This window comes from Dama dama, chromosome 8, assembly GCF_033118175.1.
Source record: "Dama dama isolate Ldn47 chromosome 8, ASM3311817v1, whole genome shotgun sequence".
NCBI classification, from domain to species: domain Eukaryota; kingdom Metazoa; phylum Chordata; class Mammalia; order Artiodactyla; family Cervidae; genus Dama; species Dama dama.
This window is the reverse complement of record NC_083688.1, coordinates 42,690,906-42,705,704: the sequence shown is the minus strand read 5'-3', so window position 1 is coordinate 42,705,704 and position 14,799 is coordinate 42,690,906. Positions and strand designations below refer to the sequence as shown.

The 14,799-nt window shown below is 37.2% G+C and overlaps 1 protein-coding gene across 7 annotated transcripts in view; it reads left to right on the top strand.

The window, feature by feature from the left end:
• The window catches only part of ABI2 (abl interactor 2), a 104,380-nt gene that overhangs the window by 58,381 nt on the left and 31,200 nt on the right, over nt 1-14,799 (top strand). For all 7 annotated transcript variants that reach the window (XM_061148964.1, XM_061148960.1, XM_061148962.1 and 4 more), the window contains exons 4-6: nt 9,974-10,071; nt 13,109-13,255; nt 13,997-14,121. In XM_061148964.1, the coding sequence (XP_061004947.1) occupies nt 9,974-10,071; nt 13,109-13,255; nt 13,997-14,121 (370 nt within the window). The remainder of the gene's footprint in view (nt 1-9,973; nt 10,072-13,108; nt 13,256-13,996; nt 14,122-14,799) is intronic.

The window sequence follows — 14,799 nt, the reverse complement described above, 5'->3', positions numbered from 1 at the left end:
ATTTGAGGCTAACAACTCTTAAGAGAAAATTTTAGCATCCTTCCAGAATCTAATGGCAAAAAGACACTTAAAATATAAAACATCATATTTGTACTTGCCCACTTATGTAATAATAAAAAGGTTATCCCCCAACTCTTACTTAATTCTCAAGTAATTGTTCTTTAGGAACTCTGTAACCACTTTGATTTTTTTGGACTTTTAATGTTTAGGGGCCACTAATTTGAAGAAATCAGGAATAAAGTTGTTTTTAAATAAAGGTGTCTTATATAATTTCATCCAAAAACTTCCGTTCATGACACATTCTGCTTTAACCACTCTTTCTATGATCTACTGAAACATTATTTTTTAATGCTGAATGCTTAACTTGTTTTTTGTTTTTTCCTTTCTCTTCACATCCTGAAGTTCCAACTAACCTTTCAATGCTTTTTTTCCCTTACCTCTTTTATTTGCTCCATTTATGCATTAAGTGGTTGCTTAGATTTAAGGTAAGAGATTCCAGGGCTGGATTTCCATTCTTTGTCCTTATGTAGACTATTACATATGGGGAGTGAAGAGATACTTGGCACTTGGCCTTTAAAAACCAAGAAATAATTCCTTTTTCTTATTTTATTTTTGTCATGCAACTTTGTGTGTCTTTATGTTCCATGAGGGCAAATATTTTTGACCGTTTTGTTTATTGCCCTATCCCATGTGCCTAAAATAGTGCCTGACACACATTAGACACTTAGTAAATATTTGTTGAATAAATGATTATTTTGCAATGTTAATATATTTTATGAAACTGAAGTGTAAGTTACCCTATCATAAAATGTCATTATGAAATAAAATTAGCTGGATTTTTGTAAATGGAGACATTTTGTTATGGATTGGAGGGCTGCTAATGTGCTTTGTTTAACCCTCCCCCTGTGTAATACCTTTTTATTCTATAAATGGTGTGCTTGATGATACACCTTATGGCCACTATGTCATTATCTCTTAACTCAATCACTGTAAAAAAAATTGAAAATTGGAAAATATTCAGTGTTATGGGTGTTTTTTAAGTTGCAGTATCATATATTTTGCAAAAAATAAAATTAGCATTTTTTTTCAAATTGCTTATAAATTATATATTTCAGTATAACCCACTTTAAGAGGTTTCAAGCTGGGTAGTATTACATGCAGAACATCAAAAGCTCATGATAGTGTTTAACAAAATGCAAGTTAAGAACTAGAGATATCACCTTTTTTTACTTGTTTCAGTAACATTGGAGGGAAAACTGGGAAAAGATGTTCAAGATTAATCAAGGAGCTTGTCAGATAGAGCGATACTAAAATTATTGTCACTGAACTGAAAGTGCATTTTCTTTTTTTAACTTTTTTTCTTAGCTGAATTCTGTGATTCCTTTTCACACACACACACATATATATACATATATATTCTTACCATTCTTACTATATATTGTGCTGTTTGCCATGTCTTCAGTGTAGAAAGTGATAACAAGAAGACAAGATGACTGAGGCCTGAATCATTAACTAGCTACTAACCACAGCCACAGAAAGTTAAACAGTTGTGGTAGAGATGTGACTGGAGGAGCCCAGGCAGATGTACTTCATGTGAGTGAGCGAAGCATGTGGAACTGTGAGGAGATTCCTTTGCATAAAAGAGGTAGAAATAGACCAAAAGTAGTGTTTGTGGCTACCTTGGCTTTTTCTGTGTTCAAATTTTGGCTATGGATACATGAACCTCCAAAGTGATAGAAGTGTGCAGAAAATTCAACCGAAGGAAAAACAAAACAATGGACCAGTTCTTTCCCCTTCAAGTGTAGACCATCTTGCCTAAAGAACTACCCCTGGCTCATTTCCTCTAAACCCTACTATGACTCCTTGACCTTTCTGGGTTCAGGATCCTGTTCTGTGTGAGAGAGAGGCCAGAGTGAGTGGGAAATGAGAGGTTCCTAGGAAGAAAGATCCAATAAGGAAATTCCCACTTGGAGAAGATTCCTTAATATCTTTGCTCTTTGCAAAAAAAGACCCACTCCCCGGGACTGTGGCTCAATGCAGTTGTTTCTGCTCTGTTGGGCTGGGGTGGACAGGGTAAGGAGTGTAGCCTGAGATCATCCTAGAAGCTAGACTGTGACAGTCCTCGGTCTTTCCTTTCTTCCTGTCCTTCTTTGAAGTGTGTCTGTCTCCTCCATAAACTTGTGGCACACAGTGGATCATTTTGGGTGAACCAAAGCAAAGTAGAGTGAAAAAACCATTCATCATATAGCAAGTCGTTAATTTTTGTGCTGGTAGAAAAAAAATGAGGGGCTTCAGAAGGTTGATTAATGGAATAATCGAATGTATTAAGATAGAAAATAGAATTTTAAAATGTTGAAGTTGGAAGGAACTTGCAAATAGTAAACTAGTCCAGTGGTTTTCCAGCTGAGTTTTTTGGAGACCCACGGATGACATCAGGTGTGCCCTGTAAGTCTCCTGATCCTTGCTTTCCTCCTCATCTCATCATGAGCTCTGTCTTTGCTCCCAGTCTTGTCAGACTTGATGGCTTTCAGATACACTCTTAACAAATACCATCTTTGGGACCAGACACATGGGATGTGACTCAAAAGAGACCTCCATGCTTAAAAGTTGAATTTTTAACCGTTTATACATTATATCCTGATTGTGTTTAATAGTTCTTCTCTGGTGAAATTTGGGTTAATTGTTTTTCCTTCAGTCAAATAAGAATAAATTGTAGGAATTAATTCATAAGACCTTTGAAAGCAATGGGGGTAATATCATACAAAGTCGATGGTAGAGTGCCATATTGGAAGTATTTTTTTTTTCATTTATTTTTATTAGTTGGAGGCTAATTACAATATTGTAGTGGGTTTTGTCATACATTGACATGAATCAGCCATAGAGTTACATGTATTCCCCATCCCGATCCCCCCTCCCACCTCCCTCTCTACCCGATCCCTCTGGGTCTTCCCGTGCACCAGGCCCGACCACTTGTCTCATGCATTCAACCTGGGCTGGTGATGTGTTTCACCCTAGATAATATACATGTTTTGATGCTGTTCTCTCGAAACATCCCACCCTTGCCTTCTCCCACAGAGTCCAAAAATCTGTTCTGTATGGAAGTATTTTAATATGTACCTGAGGTCATATAAAAGTGGCACATACCTTGAACTGGGGTATCCTTTCCCCACTCTTTATTTTAATATTTAAGACTTTTAAGATCTTGTTACTGATGTATTTGAAACAGATTATTCTGTTGAAAAGTGAAAAAGTTGTCCACTACTGAAGCTACATACACTTAAGTACTTTTAAAATAAGTATATTTATTTCAGTCAAAAATAGTAAAGGCTTCTGATCTGTTAATGTAGTTTTTCAGTTGAACGTTGTGCAAGCAGATTCTTAATGATGAACAAGGAAGGCTTGGAAGTCCCATTTACATTTAACACATTAAGAATATAACACTTTGGGAAAGTTTTGCTTGGGATCATGAAGATTCATAATTTAACTCTGTAAAATATGTTTTAACCTTTTCAGTTTGAGTGTCATCTTGTGTGTGTCATTATCTACAGAAAATTGCCCCTCACATTTCTAGGTTTTGGGTGCAGCTGAGGATTCATTGTTAAGTGTTTATTTGACACACTTGGAAGGAAAACACCACAATAGCAACACCTTTTGGGAGAATCATCTGTGTTTGCCTCTTTGTTCCAGTCTTGAGCCACCAATTCAGTCTTGGCAAAAGCCAGTTGTTGGAAAATAGTTTCAAAATTCAAGCAGAAGTTTATCCATCTTTATTCTTCTTTTCTTTTTTAACTGTTCTTCCCTCCTTACTCCTAATCTCTTACTCATTATCTCTGTAGTTCAGTTCACTTGCTCAGTCGTGTTTGAATCTTTGTGACCCATGGACTGCAGCACGCCAGGCCTCCCTGTCCATCACCAACTCCCGGAGTTTACTCAAACTCATGTCCATTGAATCGGTGATGCCATCCAACCATCTCATTCTCTGTGTTCCCTTCTTCTCCCGCCTTCAGTCTTTCCCAGCATCAGGGTCTTTTCAAATGAGTCAGGTCTTTGCATCAGGTGGTCAAAGTATTGGAGTTTCAGCTTCAGCATCAGTCCTTCCAATGTATATTCAGGACTGATTTCCTTTAGGATTGACTGGATGGATCTCCTTGCTGTCCAAGGGACTCTCAAGAGTCTTCCCCAACACTATAGTTCAAAAGCATCAATTCTTCAGCACTTAGCTTTCTTTATAGTCCAACTCTCAGGTTGACTACTACATGACTATAGTGTACATGACTACTAGAAAAACTGGAGCTTTGACTAGACGGACCTTTGTTGGCAATGTCTCAGCTTTTTAATATGCCATCTAGGTTGGTCATAATTTTTCTTCCAAGGAGCACGTGTCTTTTAATTTCATGGCTGCAGTCACCATCTGCAGTGATTTTGGAGCTCCCCCCAAAAAAGTCTCTCACTATTTCCACTGTTTGCTCATCTATTTGCCGTGAAGTGATGGGACCAGTTGCCATGATCTTAGTTTTCTGAATGTTAAGTTTTAAGCCAACTTTTTCACTCTCCCCTTGCACTTTCATCAAGAGACTCTTTTGTTCTTCGCTTTCTGCCATAACGGTGGTGTCATCTACATATCTGAGGTTCTTGATATTTCTCCCGGCAGTCTTGATTCCAGCTTGTGCTTCATCCAGTGTAGCATTTCTCATGATGTACTCTGCATTTAAGTTAAATAAGCACGGTGACAGTAGACAGCCTTGACATACTCCTTTCCCGATTTGGAACCAGTCTGTAGTTCCATGTCCAGTTCTAACTGTTGCTTCCTGACCTGCATACAGATTTCTCAAGAGGCAGGTCAGGTGGTCTGGTATTCCTGTCTCTTTCAGAATTTTCCACAGTCTGTTGTGATAAACACAGTCAAAGGCTTTGGCATAGTCAATGAAGCAGAAATAGATGTTTTCCTGGAAATCTCTTGCTTTTTCGATGATACAGCGGATGTTGGCAATTTGATCTCTGGTTTCTCTGCCTTTTCTAAATCCAGCTTGAACATTTGGAAGTTCACTGTTCATGTACTGTTGAAGCCTGGCTTGGAGACTTTTGAGTATTACTTTGCTAGCATGTGAGACGAGTGCAATTATGCGGTAGTTTGATTATTCTTTGGCATTGCCTTTCTTTGGGATTGGAATGAAAACTGACCTTTACCAGTCCTGTGGCCACTGCTGAGTTTTTCAGATTTGCTGGCATATTGAGTGCAGCACTTTCACAACATCATCTTTTAGGATTTGAAGTAGCTCAACTGGAATTCCATCATTTCCACTAGCTTTGTTTGAAGTGATGCTAAGGCCCACTTGACTTTGCAATTCAGAATGGCTCTAGGTGAATGATCCCAGCATCGTGATTATCTGGGTTGTGAAGATCTTTTTTATATAGTTCTTCCATGTATTTTTGCCACCTCTTCTTAGTATCTTCAGCTTCTGTTAGGTCCATACCATTTCTGTCCTTTATTGTCCCTATATTTGCATGAAAAGTTCCCTTGGTATCTCTCATTTTCTTGAAGAGATCTTTAGTCTTTCCCATTCTATTGTTTTCCTCTGTTTCTTTGCATTGATCATTTAGGAAGGCTTTCTTATCTCTTTGCTATTCTTTGGAACTCTGCATTCAGATGGGTATATCTTTCCTTTTGTCCTTTGCCTTTAGCTTCTCTTCTTTTCTCAGCTATTTGTAAGGCTTCCTCGGACAACCTATTTTGCCTTTTTGCATTTCCTTTTCTTGGGGATGGTCTTGATCACTGCCTCCCATACAATGTCATGAACCTCCGTCCATAGTTCTCAGGCACTCTATGAGATCTAATCCCTTGAATCTATTTGTTACTTCCGCTGTATAATCAAAAGGGATTTGATTCAGGTCACACCTGAGTGGTCTAGTGGTTTTCCCTACTTTGCTCTGTAGTGGATTATATTAAAACTCTTGTTACCTTAGGCTTTTTGTCTTCCTGTCTTACTAAAAATTTTACCTTTCTCCTGAAGCTGCACTCGAATTCCTGATTTCAGTTTTGATTTCCCTCAGAGACTCTCCTGGTCCTTTTCCTGTTGGCTCAGAGAATTTAAATAAGAACATATATCCTCTGAGGAGAGGGATAGAGGTCTCTAGGAAGCCAGAAGTTATGCAGTGGATGGGACTGCTGGGAACAACACTGGACACGGAATGAAAGCCTTCAGGTGTTTGCCCATGGCTTCTGCCCATCCTCACTTCGCCACATCCAGACACAAACTATACATACTCCTCCTCTTCTCCCAGTGTGTTTAAATTTTTCTCTCTTTAAAACTTGGTAACACTCCAACTCAGATTTTTCTCTATAAAACCTTCTGTTAGGTAATTCTTCTCACACTGACACTTCTTTTTTGGAGATTTCTGTATTTGTAGAAATCACTTTTTAAGCAGGGTGTCTTAGTTATTCTAAAATAAGTTCCATGAAAGCAGAGAAATAATTTTATAGACCTTTGTCTCCCCTTATTTTTCTTATTCTTTTACTCTTGTGCCTAGAGGTCTGGTGGTTTAAATGAGTGATATACCACAGGTGTCATTTTAGAATGTCTCCCCCACTTTTGCAGCAAGTTATCTATTCCTGGGAGATTGCTTCATAACAGAGGTGATATGCTCTATGAACTAAAGATACAAAGATACTTTGTAAATACTCTTTAAAAAATACTAGAGTTCACAGGGTACTGGAAAGCACTGAGATTTGTAATGAGCATTATATATGATATGCATGATATTACATATCAAGGTTCAAGGAGGTACTGCATATACGAAAAAAGGTTAGGGCCAGAAAGATAGGAGCCCTTTAGAAACAGTGTTAAGGTATAATGATTGGCCTGAGAGTTGGTGCTAGTTGTGATCTCCAGAGTTTGGAGATCAGAGAAGACCACTCTGGTCCTAAAGGAACTGCTCTTACTCTCAGTATTGTCTGCATTTCTTAGTCCAGGCCAGTGGGAAAGTATTTGAGCTTGGTCGTGCATTAACCTTTGTCACCTAAGTGAAATATTTCTTCTGTTCTTGAGTGTTTCTTTCTGGCAGAAGAAGGGAAAAAAAGACTTTTCCTGCTGTTTCTCCATGTGCCTACTACCTGTTTCACTCAGCTCTCAGTGATGACTTTTTCCCTTCATGACATCAAAAAATACCCACATTCATTGAACTATTGTTGGAATCAGCCACCAAAGTTTCATTCCAGTTCCCAGATAAAACTTTGGAAAGAATAATTAGCACTCCTATTCATGATTCAGACCTCTAACTACACTACACATTTAGGTGTCAGATGATAGTTTTGCCCAGGTGTTTTTAAAGTTTCATGTGGAATTGCTGTTACGAATTGGAGCAGTGTCGCTTTGTCTTCTTTGTCCTGAGTTTGTGGTGTGTTCTCTCTCTAGTTACGTTCTCCTTCACCACACTCAGTTAGTCTTGTGTTTTGCTTCTTGTCTGGAAACACTGGGTTGCCCTATAACTTCCCTCAAAGTAGTTTTTAGAACCATGACAACTATCCCATACATAATTTTTTACCGAATTATTTTAGATGTGAGATACAGTTTAATTTTAATTATAATATAGATTTCACCTATGAAAATTGTTCTGTTTGGCAGTTTTTCTTTTTTTTTTTTTTTTCATTTTCCTCAAATTAGATGGCAGTATTTATATTCTGCATAGCATATTCGTTGTTTCACTTTTAGTACAGAAGCATTTTTCTCAAGGAAAACTACCTTGAAGAAATACTGAGTTCTCTTTTAGCTTAATACAAAGGTAGTACAGAACTACATATTAGTTGGACATTCCATAGGGACTCTTTGGTTTTTTAAAGTGAAAATTACTCATGCAAATCCCATTAACCAATCAAATAGAACCATTTGATGGTTCTACAGGTCAAAAATGTATCAAAGTTTATGTATGGAATTGTCCACTATGTTTCAATTTATAGGTTGTCTATTTCATATTATTTTTTGGGTAGATTTCAAGATTTATAGAGAAGATACTGCAATTTAAACAGAACACCTTACATACCAAAACCTTAAACAAATTAAAGTTGGAAAGCTGTTTTCAAATATTTTAGCTATTCCATATATAGAATAAAATTCTGTTTTATCCTTTGCTGTCCTTGCTCCTTTTCCTTCCTATTTCTAGCAAATTGATGTAGTTTAGTGTTTGGCTCACCTACTTCTCCTTCATCACTTAAAGTGACCTTGGGTTTTATGTTGTTTAAGGTTGAGCTTAAAGGACTTTGGTTACTACTTTAAAAAAATCTCCTGGTATCATGAATTAAGATATACGGTTTTTAAAGCTACTGGTTATTTGTCATACTACTCCTAAAAATTTGCCCCAATGTGGATTAATTTTTTAAAAACTTCTGGTACTTTTAAGATACGATCAGTATACCCTCTGCTTATTAATGAGGGGGAGAGCACAGATAAGTTAATCTTTATTTTTCCTTGATAACCAGTTTGTTTTGTATTTGTTGTTTAAAAGTAATAACAAAGGAGTACAGAAAAATGCATAGCCTTAAAAATATTGCTATTTCAAAGGTATCATTTGTCATTAAAGATTGTTTTAACATCACACACAACTTGTTCACTGGGCTATTCATTTGAAGAGTTTGTTTCTTGGTATATTTTTTCTTGCCTATTCAGATAACAAGAGGTATTTTAGGATTTTAAAATATTCCATTTAAGCCAGAGTTAATTTTGACAGCCTCAATATTCTGTATGTAATTATGATTTGTTTTCTTAGATTTTGTATTTTAAACTTATAAATGTATTCTGATTTCAAAAGTATAATGTCTTACAGCTTCATCTTATAAGTATAATTTGAATACTCTGGACATACTCTGAGTGGAAAAGTTAAGATCCTTTTTTGAAGTGTTTGGCAGTCCAGAATATTAGGAGCTTTAAAATAGGGTCAGGCATGAACACACATGGTGAACATTATTAACTCTAACCCGTTGGTAATCTCAAACAACTTGAGATTGCATTTGAACTATATTCATGCATGACTTCTCTTAGTGCCTTAAGACACCCAGATCTCTAGGGCCTTCTGTGTAAGTGCTCACTTCCTCCTTTGGTGGCAGTCCACACTTGTTCCCAGGTCACCCAACTTTCCCACACTTGGGTTTTCAAATGGGGATAGAATAGTGAGGATAGAATAGATAGCTTAGCTCTGTGTTCTTAGTTCTTAGGACTGTGTTGCATCTTTCTCATGCCTAAATTAATCTTCATTTTGGGCCTGAATGGGTTTAATTCCCATTGGCACTAGGACATTGCCAGTGGCCACTGTACCACTCACAGTTGAATGGTATACCTCAGCCCCACCTTTCTGGGTCAGATGTTTAGGGACATGCCTTACCTTCTGGCAGTTCTCAGGTAGGTGATTCCTTCATAAGAGAACATTAATGAAATTTGAATTGTAAGGCTGATCCACAATTTATAAAAAGGAAATTTTCTCTGTGTGATTTAACTTTATATAATATTCTGTACTTACAGTGGATCAAGTCTAAAGTTGCATACTTTTGGGGGAAAACATGTATTTTGTTTTCTTATGATAAGCTTGCTATTTAAAAAAACAAGGAATTGCTTACAGGCATTGTTTCTGATTGGGTTACTCTTTATTAAAACTGAAATTTTTATAGTTAACCTATCTAATTTCAATTGAATGTAGTATCAAACAGTCTAACCAGTGATCTGTTGGTGTGATGAGCTAATGGCAAATAAAGTCTTTGCATACACGTTTATAATCATTTGGAAATCTCATGTTAGGAAGAGTCCTTTGAGTACAACTGTAGACTGGTAGTAGAGTAGAAATTGCATATGAAATGCATGGCCTCTAATTTTTTTTTCCTATTTAAACCTTCCCCTCCTTTGTTAAATAGCATAATGTTATTTCCCAAAAGTGGCACTTTGTTTCACTGCATTCAAATTAAATTGAGTTTTCCTCAAAATTTTTTTAGGTGAGTACCCAGAATATGAAGATGGGTGGGCTGCCGCGTACAACACCTCCAACACAGAAGCCCCCCAGCCCCCCTCTGTCAGGCAAAGGGACACTTGGGTGAGTATGTAACTAAGTAGTGATTGCAAACCATTTCATGTCCTGTGTGAAAACTAAACACTATATGTATGTTTACACTATTTTTAAATATTTGAAAAGAGAATATTTTCTTCCTAAGATTATCCATTTTGTGTGTAACTTTCCCAAAAGGAAAACATCTTTTACACTTTAAATTATACCTGGGAGACATCTCTCTACTTTAAAAAATATTCTGTTTAGAAATTATTTTTCTAATAAATTTTAAATTTGAGGTAAAATCCAAGCCTAAATTCATGGCTTATTATAAATTGCACTCTAATTGCTATTCAGAAACTTTTTAGTCTTTTCTATTATAATTGACTCTTCTTATTCTGACTAGTCTTCTGAAGAAAATACTGTGCAGATTACCGAATTCTGTGTATCTTGTTTTTTTATGAGAAATTATGAGCTTTCATTCCGTCTACAGACTTGGGCTCCAGATTTGACATAAATGGTCAATTAACAGAAAAGCTTGACCTTGTTTCTTTTATAGCATCTTAATACAAAAACTTGGTTTATCATGTTCAAGGTTTGTGATCAGTTGGGCATAATATTGCCCAGAAGTTGGGTGACTAAAATCATGGTCCTGCTCAGCTCCTGATGTGTGGTCTTGCATAGTAAGCCTCTTAGCAATTCAGTTTTTTCATCTGTAAAAGGGGGTAATATTTGTCCTCTGTCAACTTTTCAGGGTCACTGTACCATGAATTGGATTTTTTTAAAAAATGTGTAAGACAAAGACAAAATGCCTTTATTACCATTGGCATTGTGATATATGCTTAAAAGTTTTTAATTGGAAATCTTGTTTTTTGGCCCCCTCACCAAAAAGCAAACAAGAAAACCAGACCAAAAAACCCAGCAACCTAATCAATCAAAGAAAGATAATGTTGGAGGAGTAATTAAAATTAGGGCAGTGGAAAACAAAAGAATAAAATCAGATTTCTGGCCAGAAATAGGGTGATTTTATTTGGGGAGGACAAAAAAAAATTCTGCTTAGGTTAGAAAGGAAAAGCTCTACTAGCTTAAATAAGATTTAAGCTTCAGAGTAGAATGTAGATGTCATGGTATGTCATAATTGTACAGGGTAAGAGTAGAGATCAGGTCAAGAGGGAGTATTTGTTTTATTTTCCTGCGAAATGTCTATATTTCTGTCATGTATAGTTTCTAATGGATTTTATTAGGTTTTGAATCAAGATTGTTAGCAAGATAATCCTAGTAAAATTAAAATATCCTTTGCTCCCAAATTTTAAAGATTTACTTGTACACTAGTATTTGTTTTCCTTGTGTATTAGCAAGGGCTCTGCAGGATTCCTGGAGGCCAGGGTGGCCGAGCACCACCAACCACTTGATGGTCACAGCCTGGCTGCTTCACAGTCTTGGCTCGGCCCCCATATTTTGTCCTCTCTCCCTAGTTTTTTACCTTGTTTTTATCATTGTCTTCACTGTATGGGCTTCCCTGGTGGCTGAGCTGGTAAAGAATCCACCTGCAATGAGGGAGACCTGGGTTCATTCCCTGGGTTGGGAAGGTCCCCTGGAGAAGGGAAAGGCTACCCACTCCAAGTATTCTGGCCTGGAGATTTCCGTGGTCTATATATATAGTCCATGGGGTCACAAAGAGTCGGACACAACTGAGCAACTTTCACTTCACTGTGTAGTTCTTAGCAAAGTTTTTGTTCTGTTCCCTTGGATGACACAAGAGCATTTTTATTGTCTGGAGAAAATTGTTTGGAAATCCATCAGTTTCCTATTTTATGGTGTTTTATATGTACGTCATAATTTCATAGATGCCTAAGCTTCTTTATAATGTTTTAAACTCAAGGCCCTGACATTCCTTTTTTTTTTTTTGACCCAATATCTTATCTAGTGCCCCTTCTTTATTTTTAATAATGTGTATATTTGTTTATGCAAGAGGATTTTGAGAGTAGTAGACAGGGTCATGGCAGAGTAATCTCATCCAGAATCAGTGAGCCAAAACTTGAGTGGATGAGAGAGAAGAATATTTAAAGGAACCTTGGGAGCTTTTGAGGAAGTGAATTATTGAGAAATATAGAAGTCAGGTGAGCATCATGATTTTAAGGGAAAAAGGCTCTTTAATTTTCATATCTTGAGATCCCGTTAAAGATCAGAATCTCATCTACACAATATCAATTTCATGTCACTTGAGTATTAATCATTGCCATTAAGATGGAAACTTAAAGATGAGAATTATCTTAATAATTACTGGTGTACCAGTGTGCATCCTATTTCCTATATTTCCTTTCTTGGTCGTCATTCTTTTAAGAAGAAAGTTTGAGAAAAAGAGAAGTATGCTAATGAAATACAGTCTGTTCTGTACTTCAAAGTAAATAAGGTAGAAAGACTTAGGTGATCTGTTTTTTTTTCTTTTTTAAATGTTGAGCTCTGAGGAGGGTAAGAGGTAAGAGCGATCATGGTGAAAGGTTAAGGAGGATGTGAAGTGAGAATATAAGGAGAGGAGATTAAATTAGGTATTTCTGTGTGTGGATGTAGTTTTATTTCTATGTACTTATTACATAGAAAGAGAAATGAGCTGTTAATGGTTGCTGTTGATCATCAGTGTGGGGGTTGTGGAGCCAGACTCTGTAGATTTATTTTCCCTACCTTTGATTATTTTTGGTTAGGGAGAGAGGGGTGAGGAAGATAATTAGTGCATTTGTGAAGTGCATTTGGAAGAATTTAACATGACACTAAACAAATTTGAACTCATCTAAGAAGAGAGTCTGGGAAGCATTGGCTTACCTTGGGGAGAAACTTCATGCTCTCAAAATGAATGAACAAAATTAGTGTAGGGAAATGAGGTCAAAGACTAAAAAAAAAATAACAATAGCATCAAAGCCCTAATGGTGGAGAAGTGATACTTAAGGGAAGATGGAAATTGGTAGCTGGGTTTTATTAGAACACATTTTACTACCTCTGAGTACAAGTTGTATTTCACTACTGGCAACTCTGATTTATTGTGCCGAGACTTGCTAACCACACGATACATACGCTCTTCTTTTTGTAGGCGGCACTCCCCCTATCGCACACTGGAGCCAGTGCGTCCTCCAGTGGTACCAAATGATTACGTACCTAGCCCAACCCGTAATATGGCTCCCTCGCAGCAGAGCCCTGTGAGGACAGCTTCTGTGAATCAAAGAAATCGAACTTACAGGTATTTTCTCTACCTCAGTGCAAAATGGGATGGTCATAGCACCATTATTTGTTCAGATAACTTCAGCTAAATCTCTCTCATTTTCCAAGCACTAAGTTCTTTTCCTCACACTACTCCCCCAAACCTCATCTAATTCCACCTCTCTCTCCTCATGTTCTGATGCAACTTTGAGCAGCCAGGAGGTTGAAAAAGAACAGACATCTCAAAGTGCAAACTTTTCTGCAAGACTGATAGTTAGAGTTGACCTGAAAAAGAAAATCACTGACCAGAGACGGGGAATTTCAAGTTGTTTTTTGGTGGTACTTTACAGATGAAAAACCATATGCAATAAAACATTAATATGGCATAATATGTCATGATATCATTACAAATAAAATTGGACAAATAATTTGTTTAGGAAAACTGTTCTTATTATAAAAGCTATTTCTTCAGACCGCCATTAAACTGGAATAAAAGAAAGTAATATTATTTTCATGCGTTGAGCCCCATCATTTATCCCTTATATTTATGGAGAATTTTTGTTTTTCTCAATTTCTTTAGTATATGTTTATTAAAAGGTGGCCAAAACAAGTTTCTTGAACTCAACTTTTTTCCCTTCCTTTATAAAGAAATTCATCTCTGAAATGGAGGGCTTTTGAATTCCCATCTCGTAGCTATATTCATTTCAGAACATTCTGGAAAATGCTGGTGGTGTCTTTCTGTGCATGGACGCTCATGTTTCGGTGGCTCTCCTTTCTGTAGCAGCAGCGGGAGCAGTGGGGGAAGCCACCCGAGCAGCCGGAGCAGCAGTCGGGAGAACAGCGGAAGTGGGAGTGTGGGCGTCCCCATCGCCGTGCCCACCCCCTCTCCTCCCAGCGTCTTTCCAGGTAAAGCCTGAACTGTGCTTCGTCTTCACCTGTCCTTGCTGAGTTTGTCCTTGCAGTTTCTAATGTAATTACACTGAGCTTTCTTCATAATCAGGATTTTTTTTTCACTTGAAGACCCTGTAAATGTTGAGAAATCTTTCTGCATTTTGCTATTTTTAACCACATTATTTGTCAGTTTATGTCCACTTACTTCTCTGTGATTTGCTGCTGGGTCTTGGTTGGCGCTTAGAGGCTGCTCCTTGGAACGGGTGACGCGTTTAACTCCAGCGGGTGTAAGGACAGTGCGTGCCTTTGGACACAGTGCAGCGTCAGTGTGAGCAGCCGTGTCGGTAACAGGACTGGGCAGATATCATTTCAACAGTTCAACCTAGAGGACTCTCGGAACTTGAGTTGCTGAGAGGCTGCCCTCTTTTCTCTGAAACAGAAAAATGTACTTGTTTCATCTGAGGACACGAAACTTAGTCTTAAAAACCCGACACAGAAGACATAAGGATAGAAAATTACATATTTAATTTACTTATAATAACAAAGAGACAATATCTTTAAAAAAATCATGAAAAAGAGGTTTGTATTTCTCTAAATTCTTTTTACCTGATGAGATTTTTATGTCTGGAATGTTTATTTTCTGATTTGTATGACTCAGAGTGGAATACTGTTGTTTTCTAGTGTGTTATGTTT